Raw genomic sequence first — 17131 nt, forward strand, 5'->3', positions numbered from 1 at the left:
GGGCAGGGCAGCGGGGAGACCCCCGAGGCAGGACGCTCTGAGCCAGGGGTCGCTGGATGCCCCAGGGCTGAGAGGCAGATGCTGCTGCTCATCCGTTCCTTATTCTCCAGCCCTCCCCAACCCCCACCACGGCTGCCTCTGGGCCCAGGCCAGGCCCGTCCAGTTGTGTCCAGCACACCTCAAAGCCTCGTCCCCGCCGTGTGACCGTAGGTAGTCCTTGTACCTCTCTGAGCCTCAGTGTCCTCATCTGTTGTGTGGGATCATCCCTGACCTCATCTCAGAGGACCTTTGGGAATGGCCTCCATTCGGGAAAAGACTTTTAGTTTGTCAAGCTGAGCAGGGCATCCAGTTGCCCATCCTTGTAGGGAGGGAACGTAACTTAAGGAAACAGCATGGAATTTTGGGTCAGAAGATCTGAGTTTGAAATGCTTCTTCTAAGCACCCAGCCTTGGGCAAGTCACTTAATGGGAGCAGGGGACTCAGTCTTCCCGTCTGTAAAAAGGGGTAACTAATCCCTGCCCTGCTTACCGGAGGGTCATCTTGGATTACACGAGGGGACCCCGCAAAGTCTGTTCTAAGGGCTGCAGCGCGCCACGCCAGCCACTGGTCGTCAGTTACCATCCATTTACGATTTGAGAGTTCCCAGGGGAGGACGGCGCCTCCGCTGGGAAACCCCTCTCCCCCACTCTGATCTTAGAGCTCCTTGTGTGACAGTGAAGAAGAGGGAAAAATACGGCCAGTGCAGGGTGGACGAGGCTGGCCGGCCACCTACTCCTTGTCCCCGCCTTGGCTCATAGCTCAGCCCTGAGAGGAGTGCTCCCTGATGCTTGCTTCTTGCTCGGACTTTCTCGTAGTCCTGTAGCCCCTGCAGGGACTTCATGACTTGGAGGCAGCGAGGGTGGCCTTTTGGAGGGAAGACAGTGGATTCCAACTTCCTGGGTTCAGATCCCACCTCAGCCACTTACTCTCTGGGTGATCCCTTTGGGCAAGTGCTTTAACTGCTCAGTGCCTCAGTTTCTTTATCTGCAAAAAGAAGCATGAGAGTCCCTGCCTCTTAGGGTTATCAGGAGGATTCCATGGGAGAGGGCCCATCACACGCTCAATAAACATGTGCCACTATGGCTGCCATTGCTGTTACGTGTCCACCTCTCCCGCTGTGCGTTCTGGGCTTCCCCTACGGAGCCGTTTGAGAGTGAGGCCCGCGTACCGTTCGTCTCTAGATTCTGAAGCCCTCGCACAGTCAGGGTGCAGAGGAGCTGCTCAGAGCACTGGATTCATGAATTAATGAACGCATGTGTGAACGAATGGGTTTGTCCAGAGAATCTCCTGGGAAGACAATGAAGAAGGATCGGTCCATGATCCAGCCTCACAGGCTGGAGCCGCCATGGGGCCCAGGGGTTAGAATCCCCCGGTCCTGACCTTCTGCCGGGTCGGCCTCTCCAGATCCCGGTGCAGCCTGTGTCCGCAGGCTTCACAGCTGAGGAAGGGCGGGTGGGGTCGGGGGAAGGGGAGGGTATTCAAGTGGACACATGGTGGGAAGCTTAAAAGAACGTGAGCAACTAGCTAGAGAAGGCTGAGTGCCTTTCCTTCTCCCTTTCTGCCTTCTTGCCTGGAAGAAATGTTTTTAAGGTGCAGTTTACATACGATAAACGTGTACGTTAAGTACACAGTTCAGTGAGATTTGACAAATGAAATCGCCGTATAACCACGACCCCATCAAGACAGAGAACATTTCCATCCCCTATTTACCCAGCATCCTCTGAGCGGGAGGTTCCTCGTGCTGCTCTCCCACCGGGCCCCTACCCTGCCCCCCGAGGTGGGTGTGGATGGGAGTAGACAGATCATACGCCATGTGCTCGTTTGTGTCAGGCTTCTCTTGCTCAACATAATGTCTGCGAAATCCATCCATGTTGCGGATGTCAGGCTTTCTTTCCTTTTTGTTGTCAAGTGGTGTGCTGTTGTATAAAAATACCCCATTTTGGGGCCGGCCCGGTGGCGCAGCAGTTAAGTTTGCATGTTCTGCTTAAGCGGCCCGGGGTTCGCCGATTCGGATCCCAGGTGCAGACATGGCACCGCTTGGCAAGTCATGCTGTGGTAGGCATCCCACATATAAAGTAGAGGAAGATGGGCAGGGATGTTAGCTCAGGGCCAGTCTTCCTCAGCAAAAAGAGGAGGATTGGCAGCAGATGTTAGGTCAGGGCTAATCTTCCTCAAAAAAACCCCCGTTGTGTATCCGTCTGCCCATTGACGGGCATTTGGGTGTTTCCATGGAGGGCTGTTGCGAAGCGGGCTGCCCTCTGCCGCAGGGGGTTTACCACCTGTTCCGCAGGGTTAAGGGCTGGGCTTCCTCTGCAGCACGAGGCATTTCCGTGAGCAGGGCCTGCACTGGTGGTCACACGTACTGTCCACGGCGAGCTGTCTGGGGCTGAAACTAGCTGGGGTGCTTGCCTCTGGGAGGCTGCAGCCCCACGGGGCGCCTGTCTCCAGCTCGCACAGAGGCGTCCTAGGGGCTAAGGGGCTGGAGGGTGAGACCAGGGACGGACAAAGGCGGCAAAGTCCCGCAGTGTCGCCGTGGCAGTTCTTTTTCCAGGAGACTTTAAATGGGGTTGGGGTCCTGGCCCTCTGAAGGTTTTCCTGTTGCTCGGGGGTAGACAAGGCAACTTCCCAAGGTTCTTTGCCACCAGGCTTCTTAGCCTCCTCTAGGAGGCCTGACAAGGTTGGGGTGGGAGCAGAGGGTGTGGGGTCAGGCATGGCTGAGCTCTGGTCACTCTGGGCCCCTGCACCAGTGACTTCCCCGGGCTGTCCCCGTTTCCTCATCTGTCAGGGCCCGTCATCCCGGCCTCACAGGCTCATTGTGATGGCTCCATAGGATACTGTTTGTGAAGTGCTGTGCACAGAGCCTGGCATTCAGGAAATAGTTGATGGCGGTGATGAGCGATATTCCATGGCCTCTTGGTCCACTGCCTAAAATAACTTCCACTGGGTCAGGAAAGGTCTCCCTGAAGTTCTGGAAGGGAGCCCGGGCGCCAGCTGGTGCCACCTCCCAGACTGACAGGGGTCGGGAAGGACAGGGCTGAGTAACCCTCTCGCTTGTTTCCAGACCTGTCTTCCTCGCTGGAAGTTTTGCGTGAGTGACACAGAAAACAACCTGGGCTTTGCCCTGGGCCCCATGTTTGTCAAAGCCACCTTCGCTGAGGACAGCAAAAACATAGTAAGTGCCTCCCCTGTGGACATAGGCTGTGACCTTGTGCCCACGATGGCCCCTTGTGAACTTGACAGCCCACACTCTGGTCTGCGCTGGACTTTCCCTCCTCCGGGCCAGGCTCCAGCCTCAACTCAGAGGTCCGTTTTTCTAAAGCCTTGGATAACGTGAGTTACTCGGAACAGCTACTGTTGAGTGCCAGGCACTCTGTCTGTTCCCGTTTAATCCTCACCACAGCCCGGCAAGGTTATTTCAGCCATCTCCGCCTCAAGGAGGTGAAGGACCCGGCAAGACCATGTTGGCAGAGCAGCTCTGGCCTAGAGGGTGACATTTTTTCCTACCCCGTGGATGACAGGTTTATTCTGGACGGGCAGAGGAACATCATGCTAAGCCCGTGGAGACAGCCAGGCTTCAACCACTTCCCGGTTTGGTGACTTGGGACAATATTCTCACCTCCCCCATAACGTAGAGGTGGAAGCTCCATCCCGCAGCAGGAGATTAAATGAGATACTACACATAAAGAGCGCCTGGCACAAAACAAGGGCCCGATAAATGGTAGCTGTTATATTGTTACAGTGTTTATTACTAATATTCTATACGTAGTATCTGCAGTGGAAGTTAGCAAACCAAGACTCACATCTGTCGTGAGACTTGCCTGTTAGCGGCTGATGCAGAATCTGAGTTGAGTTCTGCCGGCCGCCAGCCCCTGTGCTCTTTCTGCTGCGTGATTCCACCGTCCCTGGCTCTCGAATCTTCGGCCTCCAGGTCTGCCGTGATATTACTGCCCTTGAGAGCAGCTGTTCATGTCCAGCCTGAGCAGAGCATTTCGGAGACTGCTCCTCAGAACTCCAGTTCTCTGGATTTTAAAGCCATTCCATCAAAAAGGAATTCTGTGGCTCGCTAAGTCTGGGAAAGGCTATGTATTCTAGTTCTTTTGGGAAAAAATTGTAGCACGTGTTACACATAAAGGCTCTGAAAAGGCCGCAGGGAATAGGTTTTTCCGACGTTCCCAAAGCTTGTCCTAAGTGTATTTGCCCATGAGCCCTGTTTACGGAAGTCCAGGCTTGGCCTGCAGGGCGTGAGTGGTCTGAGGACCAGGCTGGGAGAGGCTGGCTGGGACTCCCCTTCTTAGTCTGCACCTGGGGGCCTGAGGCTTTGAGCCAGGACCTGAGCTCAGCCGCTGGCCTGGCGTTATCTTTCTGCACGGGGCGCCCAGTGCATTTAGGCAGGTCCAGTGCCCCGACCTGACTGTCAGCCTCTGTCCCCTCAGGCTAGCGAGATCATCCTGGAGATCAAGAAGGCGTTTGAGGAGAGCCTGAGCACCCTGAAGTGGATGGATGAAGACACTCGGAAGTCAGCCAAGGAGAAGGTGAGGCTCGCCAGGGACTGAAGGGGGTGGCTGAGCACAGAGGCAGCAGCCACAGATGGAGGAGGGTGGATGAGGGAGAGGCTAGTTATATGTGGTGAGCACAGCAAGGATGCTGTCCTGCCTTCAGGGGGCGGACAGTCCGGCAGGATGGAGGAACGGCCTTGAACACAGGATCGTGTTAATGACTGTGTGAAAGCAAACCGTGCTAAGTGTGTGAGGGCAGGTGCAGGGAGACGTGACGAAGGATCTGGTGCAGCCCAGTGGGGTGGTGGCCAGAGAAGGCTTCCCTTGGGAAGTGACATTTAAGCAGGGAGCCAAAGGATAAGCAGTGCAAGAGAGGAATCTTTCCAGAAAGATGTGAAAGCCGTGAGGTGGGAGGAGCCTGGCCATGTTTCCCTTTGGCGCAGAGCCTGAGCCCGGCACGCACAGAGCTGGGGCCAGCCCTGCCACCCTTGCTGGGTGCTCACCGTCCTCTGTGTCTCTTTTGTCCAGGCGGATGCAATCTACAACATGATAGGCTATCCCAACTTTATCATGGACCCCAAGGAGCTTGACAAAGTGTTCAACGACGTGAGTGGCTCCCACCCTGCCCCCTTGCATTCCCCAATGCCCATGGGGGTCCCCACCTGGGAAAGGACAAAGGCAGATTGGGACCAGATGGGATGCCAGAGGCACCATAACTGTCGAGACATCTTGAGATGCTGTGGTGTGGGGTTTGGGGGTGGATCAGGCACGAGGAAGCTGTTTGCTGCTCCTTCCTCTCCCGGGCCAGCTGGAGGCCTCTGCCTCCCTGGAGCCACCGGCAGTCAGTACCAGCAACATGCCCCGTTGGAAGTGGTCAGCTCCGTTATGAGTGGGAGATGATGGAGGTAACCAATCCTAGCAGGTGCGGAGAGAACTGGCGCCCCTAAAACATCAGGGGTGCAGTAAAGAGTAGAGCCCCTCATGCCACCGCCTCCTTCCCAGCCCCCAGAGTCGCCTCCTACCCCCAGACGCCTCCCTCACCGTCCCGGAGAAACCTTCGCATTTGCACCTCGAAATGCTGATGGAAAAGAGGAGCAGGCGTGAATCCTAGATGCGAGTTTCAGCTTCATTAGGCAGCAGGGGTGCTTGGTACATCCCTGGGGGTAGGGCTCTTGGCAAATCAGTTTTAAATGGATTGTGCTTCTGCCCCCAAAGGTAAAGTTTCACATCTTCTTGTGATAGAAATTTGTGAATTCAGGCATTTTATAATAACCTCTCATTATGGTTATATTTAAAACCTAAGAATATTAAAATTACTTGAGAATATGGGACACATACTGCAGCCTTTTTCCTTGAGAATCATTTAAGATGCCCCAGGGTGTCATGATGTAGACCAGGGGCTCCTGGAGGAAGCCCAGCAGAGCCCACAGGATCAGAGTCCTGTCCCCGAGGGCCCAGCGTTCTCCCAGAGCCCTGACGAGAAGCCAGAAAGGTCTTGAGTGGATCTAAGGGAGAACCTTGCACCTGAGAAGAACCAAAGGGCTGGGCGGAGTGGGTGGTGATGTGCAATGAGGCCTGTCCCCGGATGTTTCAGAGATAGGTCCCGCCTTGATTTATGAGATCTGTGCTGTCCCGTGTGGTAGCTACAAGCCTTAGATGGCTATTTAACTAATTAATTTCTAAATTAAAATTACTTTAAACTGAGAGTCACACTATCCACATTTGAAATACTCAGTAGCCCCATGGGGCTGGTGTCTACCATAGTGGACAACACAGGCATAGCATGTCCGTCATCACAGAAGGTTCTGCTGGAGATAGTTCCTGCCTGAGGTCCGTGCAGCCCTGTGACACTGTGGGTGTTGGGCGGCGGAGGCTCTTAGCATGTCTTTGAAGGGGAGAGGGTGCCAGGCCCCCGCAGGGTGAGGACCTAGGGAGGAGCCAAACCCGCAGCCCCGAGCCCTCCATTCCAGCCTCTGACCCGCGGACCAGACCTTTAACCTGCGGGGTCTTGGTTCGCTCAGTTTTAGAAGAAGGGGTTTGCACTCGAGGATCCAAGGTGCCTCCCGCCTGCACGGGCCCTGATCCTGGACTTTGCTCTTTCTTGTCCAGTACACCGCGGTTCCGGACCTCTACTTCGAGAACGCCATGCGGTTTTTCAACTTCTCCTGGAGAGTCACTGCCGACCAGCTCCGGAAAGCTCCCAACAGAGATCAGTGAGTCCCGGGCCTCGCGAGGAAGGCACGTGGGGACGCTCAGGGCTGAGCTCGCCGGCGCCGCACCGCTGACCACGTGCCGGATGTAACTGTCAGAAGGGCCCCTGAGGAGTGGGTCCTGTTGTTATCCCACTTTTCAGATGAGGAAACCAAAGACCAAGAAAGTGTTGCCCAGCCAGGAGCTGGGATCAGCTCGAGTCTGTTTGCCCCGGCACCCAGCCCTCGGGCAGAGTGGTCTGGCCTCTAGAGTCGAGCAGACCTGGCATCAATCCAGCTCTGCCGCTTCAACCTCCGAAGCCTTTGCGTCCTTATCTGCGGATGGGATGGGAGGAGCCGGTTCGTGGGTGGCTGTGACAGTCCAGTGCGAGAACTTCTGGGAAGTGTCTGGCACGGAGGGGGCCCCCGGCTGGTTTCCCGTAATTCCGCACTGACAGGAGTGGCGGGTTCTCAGACACAGTTCCCCCACAGAGGCGAGATTCTGGGTGGGCTTCTGACAGCCGTGGTTCCCGAACCTCCCTGCACAGTAGAACTCTGCGGAATTTTTGTTTTAAATGCAGCTTCCTGGCCTGTGCCCAGACCCTCTTAAATCAAAATAATCTGGAGTGAGACCTGATACCTATTTTTTCAACAGTCTCCTCAGAAAACTCCGGAATGGTCAACCCAGTACTAGTTCTCAGACTAAGCTCCCTCCTGCTTAGAACGGTTTGGGAATAAATCTCACCAAAAGGTGAGGGCAACTTCTCTTTGCCTCTGGCGCCCCCTCGTGGACAACATGGGTTTGACCATCTCTGTTTCTTCTAAGTTTCTTGTCTTCAACCAGAGTACCCCCTAAACGCACACGAAGGCAGTATTTTATCTCCAAAATAGGGCACAGGTACTGCCACAGCTTCTGAATTTCTCTGAAGTCTTTTAGTTTTTCATTTAAATTTTGTCTCCTATTAATATATCCATGATTATTTGAATATAAATATGATGTTTTAAATTCCTCAATATCTTCCCATGGCTTCAGGCACCTTTTAACACATCTCTGTGGGGCACACCTGGAGGAGACAGAGTGACTGTCCAGGCTCTTGGAGAAAATGTCCCTTCTGTCTCGGTCCACTCCTCACTGGCCTTCCCCTCCACACCAGAAAAATAATTGAGAGGCCAAATGTTTCCTTACTATATACCATCAGGGTCCCTTCTACACTCTTAAAAAATTATTGGACCCCAAAGAGCTTTTTGTTTATGGAGGTTATATCAATTTTTATGCAAATTCTATGAAAAAGAACTATTTTTTTAAAAAGTTTAGGGGCTGGCCCCATGGCTGAGTGGTTAAGTTCACGTGTTCCGCTTCAGTGACCCAGGATTTTGCTGATTCGGATCCTGGGCATGGACATGGCACCACTCGCCAGGCCACGCTGAGGCGGCATCCCACATGCCACAACTAGAAGGACCCACAACTAAAAACAATATATACAACAATGTACTGGGGGACTTTGGGGAGAAAAAGCAGGAAAAAAAAAAAAAGAGGCAACAGTTGTTAGCTCAGGCTCCAATCTTTAAAGAAAAAAAAGTTTCGTGAGAAGAGAGGTATTGTTTTACTTTTTGCAAATCTCTTTAATGTCTGACTTAACAGAAGACAGCTGGATTCTCAGGCCTGCTTCTGCATTCCATCTGTTGCAGTGTGTTATTTTGAAATACTTAGCAAAACTATCTTTATACAGATATGCAGTTGTAACATGGAGGAATAGTTTAATAGTCTTTTCTGATACTTGTGCATTTTTCACTGATACTACACCAAAACTCAACAAGGCATAATTTCTTAAAGATTCATTGCACTGTGGAATCTGAAACCATATCCGTGAACTTTTCCTACTCTCTTAAAATCCCTCCATCTGTCTTGCCCTTTGAATGGGTCTTGTACCTGTGCGTGATTTTGTAACACCATGCCTTGGTCATTTGGAAAACAGTGGCTCACTGAGTTTTCCGTATCTTCCAAATAATGACCCTGTCATTAGACCATATCCAAAAAAAAAAATCCACATTTGTTAATATCACCGCTGACCTCCTGAGAAGAGTCTTTAAGTGTTGGAAAGTATGGTTCAGTTTGTGGTGATCGATACCAGTTTTTCAGAATTTTACTTTTTGCTTGAAACTTCAAATTTTCTTGAAACCTCGAATTTTTATCATTGGCAACCAATGGTGTCAGTTGTTTCCCTTGAGGTGATGAGCTCAATTTATTCATTTTCAAGAAAATGCCTGCCAGAGACCCCAGTCCGAAATGCCATAGTTTGTCAGTCACCCCCTCAGGGGCAAAGGATGTTTCCTGAAAAAGGCCGAAGTGCTTATGTGTCCTTCCCATTTGGTCGCACTGAATATTAAAAGACTCATACTTGAGGGCCTGGATTTAATGAAATTAATAATGATGCTACGTCATCAAGGACGTCCTTAAGTGACAATGGACACTTCACCTTTTTTTCTGGTGAAGAACACGGTGACCACAAGAATAATTGGTGCCACTGCTGATTCAGCTGAGGCTCTGCCATTTTTACCCACTGTGGCTTTTACACCATCAGTGCAGACATCAACATGGTGGGAAAGACAAATAACATGTTAACATTATTATGAAAATAGACCGTGCAGACCCCCTGATAGGGAATTGAGGACCCCCCTCCCCAGGTGTCCACAGACCCACTTTAAGAACTGCTGATTGATACATTTTGAGCCTAGACGGTGGAGACTTTTCAATATATGTGGTCCATCTTGCTCTTTGTAAGAGCCTCTGGATTCCATTGTGCGGTGTGACATCAGATTTCACCGATCCCTTCTTTATAGACATTTGAGTGTTTTCTAGTTTTCCCCTCTCAAAGACAGTGCTGCTGTGGATTTTCTTGCGTGTGGGTGCACTTGGGCCTAGAGTCAAGGGGAGTCACATTTTTAAGGCTCTTGATAGCCTCCAGCTGCGCTGCCCCACGCGCCTCCCCAAGCCATGCCTGACCTTTCACGTGTGTGTTGCTTGCAGGTGGAGCATGACCCCACCCATGGTGAACGCTTACTACTCGCCCACCAAGAACGAGATTGTGTTTCCGGCCGGGATCCTGCAGGCCCCGTTCTACACCCGCTCTTCACCCAAGTAGGATGCTCCTGGAGCTGCCGCCCCATCGCCTTTCCCCACCCTCTGCGGCCCCCCAGCCTGGCCCAGCCCTATGGCCTACAGCTGAACATGTGATCAAGCCAGTCTCACTGACTGCTCTCTGCCCCACCGGCCCAGGCGGCTTGAGACTTGCAGAGAAGCTGCAGGGGGAACCACGTCCTCACTCGCTGTGCTTCCTCTGCACACTGGGAACTTGGGGCGTGTTGTGGAGTCAAGAGCCGTCTATGGGGGGAGGCCCCTCTAACAATGTTTGAGAACAGTCACAGCTGGGGTGGTGGGGGGTGGCACACTGTCCGGGAAATGAAATCCACACGAGCCTGGATTCGAATCCCAGGTCTGCTCTTTGCTGACTGTGTGGCCCCTGGGCAGAGTGATTGAACCGGTCCAAGCCTTGGGTGGCTCACTTACAGAGTCGGTTAATAACGCCGCACTCTTCTGAGATGACCGAAGAGGACAGCGCAGGTCTGTGGGGCATCTAGCACAGTGCAGGGGGCCCAGGCTGACCCCAGCCAACTCACCCAGACTCTGACTGGCTTCAGGGGCCTGTCTGGAGGCTCAGGCTGCGGCTATGTCCCCACAGAGCCCTGAGGGACTCTGCTGTGTCTCTAGGCCCAGGAAGTGATGGTCTCTCCCCTTGAGGCATCACCTTCCCCTCTGTGTCTTCCCCTCCAGGGCCTTAAACTTTGGTGGCATCGGTGTCGTCGTGGGCCATGAGCTGACTCATGCTTTTGATGATCAAGGTACAGCATCCTCGGGATCCCCTTCAGACAGAGCCCATCAGCTTCCTGGCCCCGCTGCTTCGGCTTTTGCTCCTTTCACGTCCAAGGGTCTTAGCCTTAGAGACAGAAGGATCTGGGTTCAAATCCTGGCCCAGCCACCTGCCGATTGTGTGAACTTTAGCAAGTCCCATCATTTCTCCACGCCTCTGTTTTGTTGTCTGTACAATGGGCACAGTAGAGCACCCTGCTCCTGGAAGGTGTCCAGTACTTAGGGGTGGATATTTTTTGTAGTCAGTGGGGAGTGTACATTTCTCCACTACTCCAGAGACTTCTCTTGTCTGACCTCAGTCAGAGGAGTTGAAGTTAGTCCCCTCACCAGCTAATGTCCAGAATCCTCAGTGCCTCCTGCCTTGGAAACCCCAAGGCTGAGAAGGAGGAGGTGAGACCTTGGAGGCCGGGGCCCGTCCCCTGACCCTGGCGCTGCCAGCTCTGTATACCCCTTGCGGGACTCCAGGCAGAGGCCCTTGGCCAGCGTGCATCGCATTCCTCCATCTCCTCTGCCGCCACCTGGATTGGCTCATTCATCCAGCTCCTTCACGCTCAGACCAGCATCAGCTCCCCAGTGCCGGTCGGGAGACGGGTGGACGGCCACCTGAATCCAGTCTCCCCGGGAGGAGTCAGCAGCGGCTGGCCCTGGCCCTGCCTCTTCTTCCCCTTGACCCAACGCTTCCCTCGGACCCTGCAGGGAGGGAGTATGACAAGGATGGGAACCTCCGGCCCTGGTGGAAGAACTCGTCCGTGGAGGCCTTCAAGCAGCAGACCGAGTGCATGGTGGGGCAGTACGGCAACTACAGCGTGAACGGGGAGCCGGTGAACGGCCGGCACACGCTCGGGGAGAACATCGCCGACAACGGGGGCCTCAAGGCGGCCTATCGGGTGAGAGGCCCCCTCCCCACACGCCCCGGGCCCACGTCTGGCTCCTCAGACACGCGGCAGCCAGCTGCGGCCGCTCCGTGAGCTCTGGTTTCCTCATCCGTGAGATGGGTGGAGTGAGGACCGGGTGAGGGGGTGGCTGTGAAGGCACCTCGCACAGCTCGGTGGAGAGAAGGCATTCGACCCTCAAGTCCGGCCCGACTGAGAGCCACAGGGGAGACCTCGGGCTGGCCGCACCTAAAGACCTGCCTGTTCTTACCTTTGCAGGGGAAGCCACACCCATTCAGGCAGCAGGGGCCCGAGATGCAAGGGAGGGGTCACTGGTCATGGAGCCAGTTGTGGGTTCAAATACTGGTCTGGGGGGGACGCAGCCATTTGTTTCCAGATTGTGGCTGCTTTCACACCACAGCGTCAGGCTGAGTAGTTGCAGCAGAGCCCGTGTAACCTCTGAAAGACTTACCCTCGGGCCCTTGGCAGAGAAGTTCGCCAGCCCCTGCTTTCTAACGATGAGTGAAGCTGCTATGTCAACTCTGAGTTTGAGTCAAGGAGACTAGTTAGAAAACTACTGTGAGGTTGTCCAGGCAAGAGATGGGATGGAGCAATGGGAAGTATGAGAGAAATGGTCAGATTTGGGGTTGTTTGCTTTGACTGAAAGAGAAGAATCAAAGAAAATTTTAGGGTTCGGGCCTGAGTACCTAGGTGGGGTGGGTGATACACCCAGAAGCCAGTCCCTGCCCCGACAGAGTGGAAATTCTGAGATCTCCCACACTAGCCCCCGTCGCCACCCTGCCTGCTCTTGTGTCATGGGACCCCTGAGCTTTGCTTTCTCCCCTCCCAGGCCTACCAGAACTGGGTGAAGAAGAACGGGGCTGAGCAGACCTTGCCCACCCTGGGTCTCACCAATAACCAGCTCTTCTTCCTGGGCTTTGCGCAGGTGAGTTCATGAGGACAAAGCCAAACTCAGGCAAATTCTGCCATCTTGATGTTCCAGGAGCCCCGAGAGCCAAAAGGCAAGTTCCCCTCAAATTAGGAGCCTCCTAGCTCATTGGACCATCCACAGGGCATTTACCCTGTAAGAAAGTGAACTTCCTGTCACTTGAGAGAGTCAAGGAAGGGTGAAGAATGCTATTAAAAGGATTCCTGCATCAGGTAGATGAGAGGACAAGGTGATCGCTAATGGCCTTCTGGTTCTGGAGTTCTGGAAATTTCTCAGATTCAAGATGCTCCAGGTTGGGGCCAGCCTGGTTAAGTGCGCATGTTCCAGGTTGGGGCGTGCAGCGGTTAAGTGCGCATATTCCGCTTCAGTGGCCCAGGGTTCCCCGGTTCAGATCCGGGGTGCAGACCTGTACACTGCTTGGCAAGCCATGTTGTAGCAGGTGTCCCACATATAAAGTAGAGGAAGATGGGTATGGATGTTAGCTCAGGGCCAGTCTTCCTCAAAAAAAGAAAAGAAAAGATTTTTAGATGCCCCAGGTTGTCCTTTGAGCTGCATTCAGCTTATAGCCTTCTGTTGGCACCCAGAGCTACCAGGCCATTGGGCAGTTTGTTCTGCCCAGGATGTGAGTGATCTGGACTCAATCTGAGGTTTCCAAACTGGTTTGGGGGCTGAATCCCTCGGTCAGATGAAGTCTAACCCAGATGCCTGGGACAGACAGGGACACTGCTCTGGCTGCGGGAACGCAGTTAGAAACACTGGTAGTGGATGCTAGGATGGGGACACACCAGCCCCCTTTTCTTCCTTACCCACTTAGCAGGCCCTCCTGATACCCTAGGGTCTCAGAACCAGGTGGGGCCTCATTCCCCTGCTACTGTGGATGAGGCCTATGTGGCGGCCTCAGGACCCCACAGTGACCCTTGCCTCTCCCTTGTTGCCCTCACAAAGGTCTGGTGCTCCGTCCGCACGCCCGAGAGCTCCCATGAAGGCCTCATCACCGATCCCCACAGCCCCTCCCGCTTCCGGGTCATCGGCTCCATCTCCAACTCCAGGGAGTTCTCGGAACACTTTCAGTGCCCGCCCGGCTCCCCTATGAACCCCCATCACAAGTGTGAAGTCTGGTGAGGAGCGAAGCACCAAGAGCCAGGATGGAGGAGGGGGAGGGGCCGAGGACAAGCCCCAGGGGGCGCCCAACAAGGCTGCGCCTCCATCCGGTGTCCAGGGCATCGCCCAGCCCCCTTGGCCACCTGGGGCCCCCTTCCCGGCACTGGAGGGTTTTCAGCTGGAACTGAGCCTGCGATGTGGGTTCTCAACATAATCCGAGGTTTGATCCCCTGTGAAGACCCTGTCATCCCAGGCACACGTGCGTCACCTCTAACGGGCATTTGGGTTTCAGGCTGGTTGTTCGCCAGGCCTGGGCCCCCCGCCGACAAGGGCAGTGGGACACAGCCCCCTGCCCACATCCAGCGCCAGATACACCACAAATACCACTGTGTCAAATGCTTTAAAGATATATTTTTGGGGAAACTATTTTTTAAACATGTGGAATACACTGGAAATCTTCAGGGAAATAATGCATTTAAAACACTTTTTTTTTTTTAAGGAAAGGATTGGTATATTTATTATGTTCTGTTTTTCTAAATGACCTGTGGACAAGGGAAGCCCCACTGACTTAGCCCCTCTCGTCCTCACTTGCTGCAAGGTGGGGCTGAGGCAGGGTCCCCAGCCGCTGAGTGGGTCCCCCGAGAGCTGCCTCAGTCCTTGGGATATGCAGTTTCAGCCCGGTCACCTGGTTCTGCCGCCACCTGGAGCAGAGAGGAGAGGCGTGGAGGCCGGGCAGGGGAAGGGGCCAGCTCGAGGATGCCAAACTCATTGGCAACCCCCTCTCAGCATGCCTGCATCTGTCCCCAGAGTCCAAAGTGGGAACCTCAGCAAGGAAGGTCGATCCCCAGAGTCTCTGCTGGGGACTGATAGCTGAGGCAGAGAGGCCAGGCCAGGGTCCTCAAACCTAGTCTGGGGCTCTCAAGCACCCTGGATCCGGACCATGGGAGCCCTGCGAGGCTGAGACCCCCCCCGAAGATATACTCCGCTGTGCCGGGGGTGTCCTCTTTCCGTCCCTCTTCTTTTGGCTACCCCATGTCTATCCTGGGGGCCTGCTCCCTCTGCAGCAGTCCCCCCATCCCAGCCACGTCAGGGTCTCCCTTGCTGACCCTCTCGCCAGAGGAAAGAGAAAAGAGAAAAGAGCTGTGCTCCCCTACGCAGCTCAAATCCTCCCTGTGGGCTCCATCCTCCGCCCCCCGGCCTGGGCCTGGCTCCCGGGACCGCGACAGCTCACCCTCCGTTTTCTAGTGCCTTATGTGAAGCTGTGGCCCTGGGCTCAACCCCAAGGAGGCACTCCCCCACCCCCGGGGCTCCCTGGCCTCCTCGGTGAATCCTCCAAGGGTCCTGACTGTAACAAAGGCCATACCCCCTGCTCCCAGTGCCCACAGAGCTGCCTCTCACAGCAGCCCAGGAGCTGTGGCCTGCAGGTCAGCGGCACCCAGGTCAGGAGTCTGAGGAGCCCCTGAGCTTTCTCTGGCCTCCGTCCCACTCTCAGCCCCTTGGGTTACATTAAGACAATACTTGTAGCTAGATGGGCTCTTCTTCTTGGGGGATGTTTTCAGCCCTGGGAGGCTGTGGGGGGAAGGTTCCCCCAACCTGGTCAGTCTGATCTGTGCTGTCAGGGGACCAGCAATGTTGTCCCCTCCCTGAGGTCACAGTTCAGGGGCTCCCCCAGGTGGAGCTAATTGTAGCCCTACTCTGGTCCTCTGGGGGAAGCAGGCACCTGTGACTGAGGCAGGAGCAGCCCATGCCCGCCATGGTGCTCCCATCTCAGCAGGCCAGACCCCCGGCCAGCCCCCACTGCCACAGTGCACTTGCATCACCCAGGAAGCCAGACTCCTCCTTGCCAGAGAGGAGCAGACAGCTCAGCCACTGCCTCACCCACCTTCACATCAGCCCCAGAGCTGGGGCAGGGGCAGTGGAGGTGGGCTCCAGATAAGGCCGTGGTCCCCCAAGCAGCAGGCCTAGTGGCTCTTCAGAGGAAAGGTAGGACCAGAGCCGGAGAAGGAGCTAGGGGCAGGAGCCCGCCACACGCACCTTGCCACATAGAGGTAGCTTTCCCAGTCCTGGACCCTGCCCGGCCTGCTCTCCCCCGACCCTCCTTCCCCGTGGAGGGTCACAGCCTCCAGAGTGTCGGTCTGCACCATACTGGGACCTCCCAGCCAGAAGCAAGCGTCCTAGGGCTGAGGGTCCAGCCAGAGGGCACAGAGGCTGCACTCGCTGCTTCAGGAGGGGGAGGGGGAGGGGGAGGGGGGCGGGGAGAGGAAGGCGCAGGCCCAGCAGGGATGGAAGCAAAGGAAGCGTCCCCCGCTACTCCTACCCCTACCCTTCCAGAGCTTTGAAAAGGCTGAGGGATGGGCCGCTGCCTTCCGAGAGACCCCTCCCCTTAGAGCCAGAGGCATAGGGCTGGCTTCTCTGTGGGTCCATGAATGTGGGTTTGGAGCTGGGAATCTATTTTTTGTATTATTATGTTCTGTGCTACTGTAGTTTTGGTGTGGCACTATTGTAACTGTAATAAAGTACTTGTACCAAGGGCCGTGTGACTGAGTGTGTGGCCTCCAAGGGTGGCGTGTCTGTGGGGATCTGGGAGGGCCCTCGGCCAGCACAGAGCTGCCCACCCTAGCGTTGTCAGGGCTGGCTGCACCTCCTCCCCAGAGCAGAGGCCTTGGATCCTGACAAATGCCAGGAGGTTCCTCTGCCTGTGCCCATCTTCCCTCATCCATGTGCTCGTGTGCGCACCCCCTGCTGGTGAGAGCAGTGCACGTCACCAAGCGGCCTCTCGGTAAAAGTAATTTTTCCCTTATCTTGGAGCACAGGGTGTGGGCAGAGGGTTTCCAGGGCTCAGGGGTTTGGGGGTCAGGCAGGAGTATGGAAATTCAAAGAGGTTCTAGGAAGAGTCCCTGACATAGACTCACGCCTCCTCCTGGGTTTTGCACATGTTCTTTCCTCTGCCTAGAGTGCTCTTTCCTGACTTCTCTGCCTGAAAAACTCCTACCCATCCTTCAATGCCCAGCTCAGCATTACCTCCTCTAGGAAGCTCTTACTGACTTCCAGTCCAGATTAGGGGGCTCACACAGGCATCCCTCTCCTACGCGAGTGTGTTAGTGCCAGGGCTGTGGAACAAAGTACCACAGTCTGGGCTTGCTTACACAACAGAAGTTTATTGTGTCACAGTTCTGGGGGCTGGAAGTCTGAGATCAAGGTGTCAGCAGAGTTGGTTCCTTCTGAGGGATGTGAGGAAGAATCTGTTCCAGGCCCCTTGCCTAGCTTCTGGTGGCTTGCTGGCCATCTTCGGCGCTATTTGGCTTGTAGAAGCACTCCCGCGCTCTGCCTTCGTCTTCACTTGGTGTTCTCCCCGTGTCGTGTCTGTCTCTGTGTCCACATTCTCACCCTTTGTGTAAGAACACCAGTCCTATTAGATTAGGGCCCACATCTGCAGTGACCCTATACGGTCACATTCTGAGATAATGGGGTTACTACTTCAACATATGAATTTTGAGGGGACACAATTCAACCCATAACACAGAAGTTCCAGCTCTCTAGGCTATGGAGGTGCCTGC

At 54.7% G+C, this 17131-nt stretch overlaps 1 protein-coding gene across 4 annotated transcripts in view; it reads left to right on the plus strand.

Annotated features, from left to right (window-relative positions):
- Positions 1 to 16107, plus strand: part of ECE1 (endothelin converting enzyme 1) — a 104253-nt gene extending 88146 nt beyond the window's left edge. For all 4 annotated transcript variants that reach the window (XM_023635572.2, XM_070260793.1, XM_023635570.2 and 1 more), the window contains 9 exons: positions 3101 to 3211; positions 4473 to 4571; positions 5064 to 5141; positions 6645 to 6748; positions 9753 to 9863; positions 10557 to 10624; positions 11349 to 11539; positions 12375 to 12470; positions 13419 to 16107. In XM_023635572.2, coding sequence (XP_023491340.1) covers positions 3101 to 3211; positions 4473 to 4571; positions 5064 to 5141; positions 6645 to 6748; positions 9753 to 9863; positions 10557 to 10624; positions 11349 to 11539; positions 12375 to 12470; positions 13419 to 13595 — 1035 coding nt within the window. In that variant the 3' untranslated portion in view covers positions 13596 to 16107. The remainder of the gene's footprint in view (positions 1 to 3100; positions 3212 to 4472; positions 4572 to 5063; positions 5142 to 6644; positions 6749 to 9752; positions 9864 to 10556; positions 10625 to 11348; positions 11540 to 12374; positions 12471 to 13418) is intronic.
- The last annotated feature ends 1024 nt before the right edge of the window (positions 16108 to 17131 follow it).

This window comes from Equus caballus, chromosome 2 (assembly GCF_041296265.1).
Source record: "Equus caballus isolate H_3958 breed thoroughbred chromosome 2, TB-T2T, whole genome shotgun sequence".
NCBI classification, from domain to species: domain Eukaryota; kingdom Metazoa; phylum Chordata; class Mammalia; order Perissodactyla; family Equidae; genus Equus; species Equus caballus.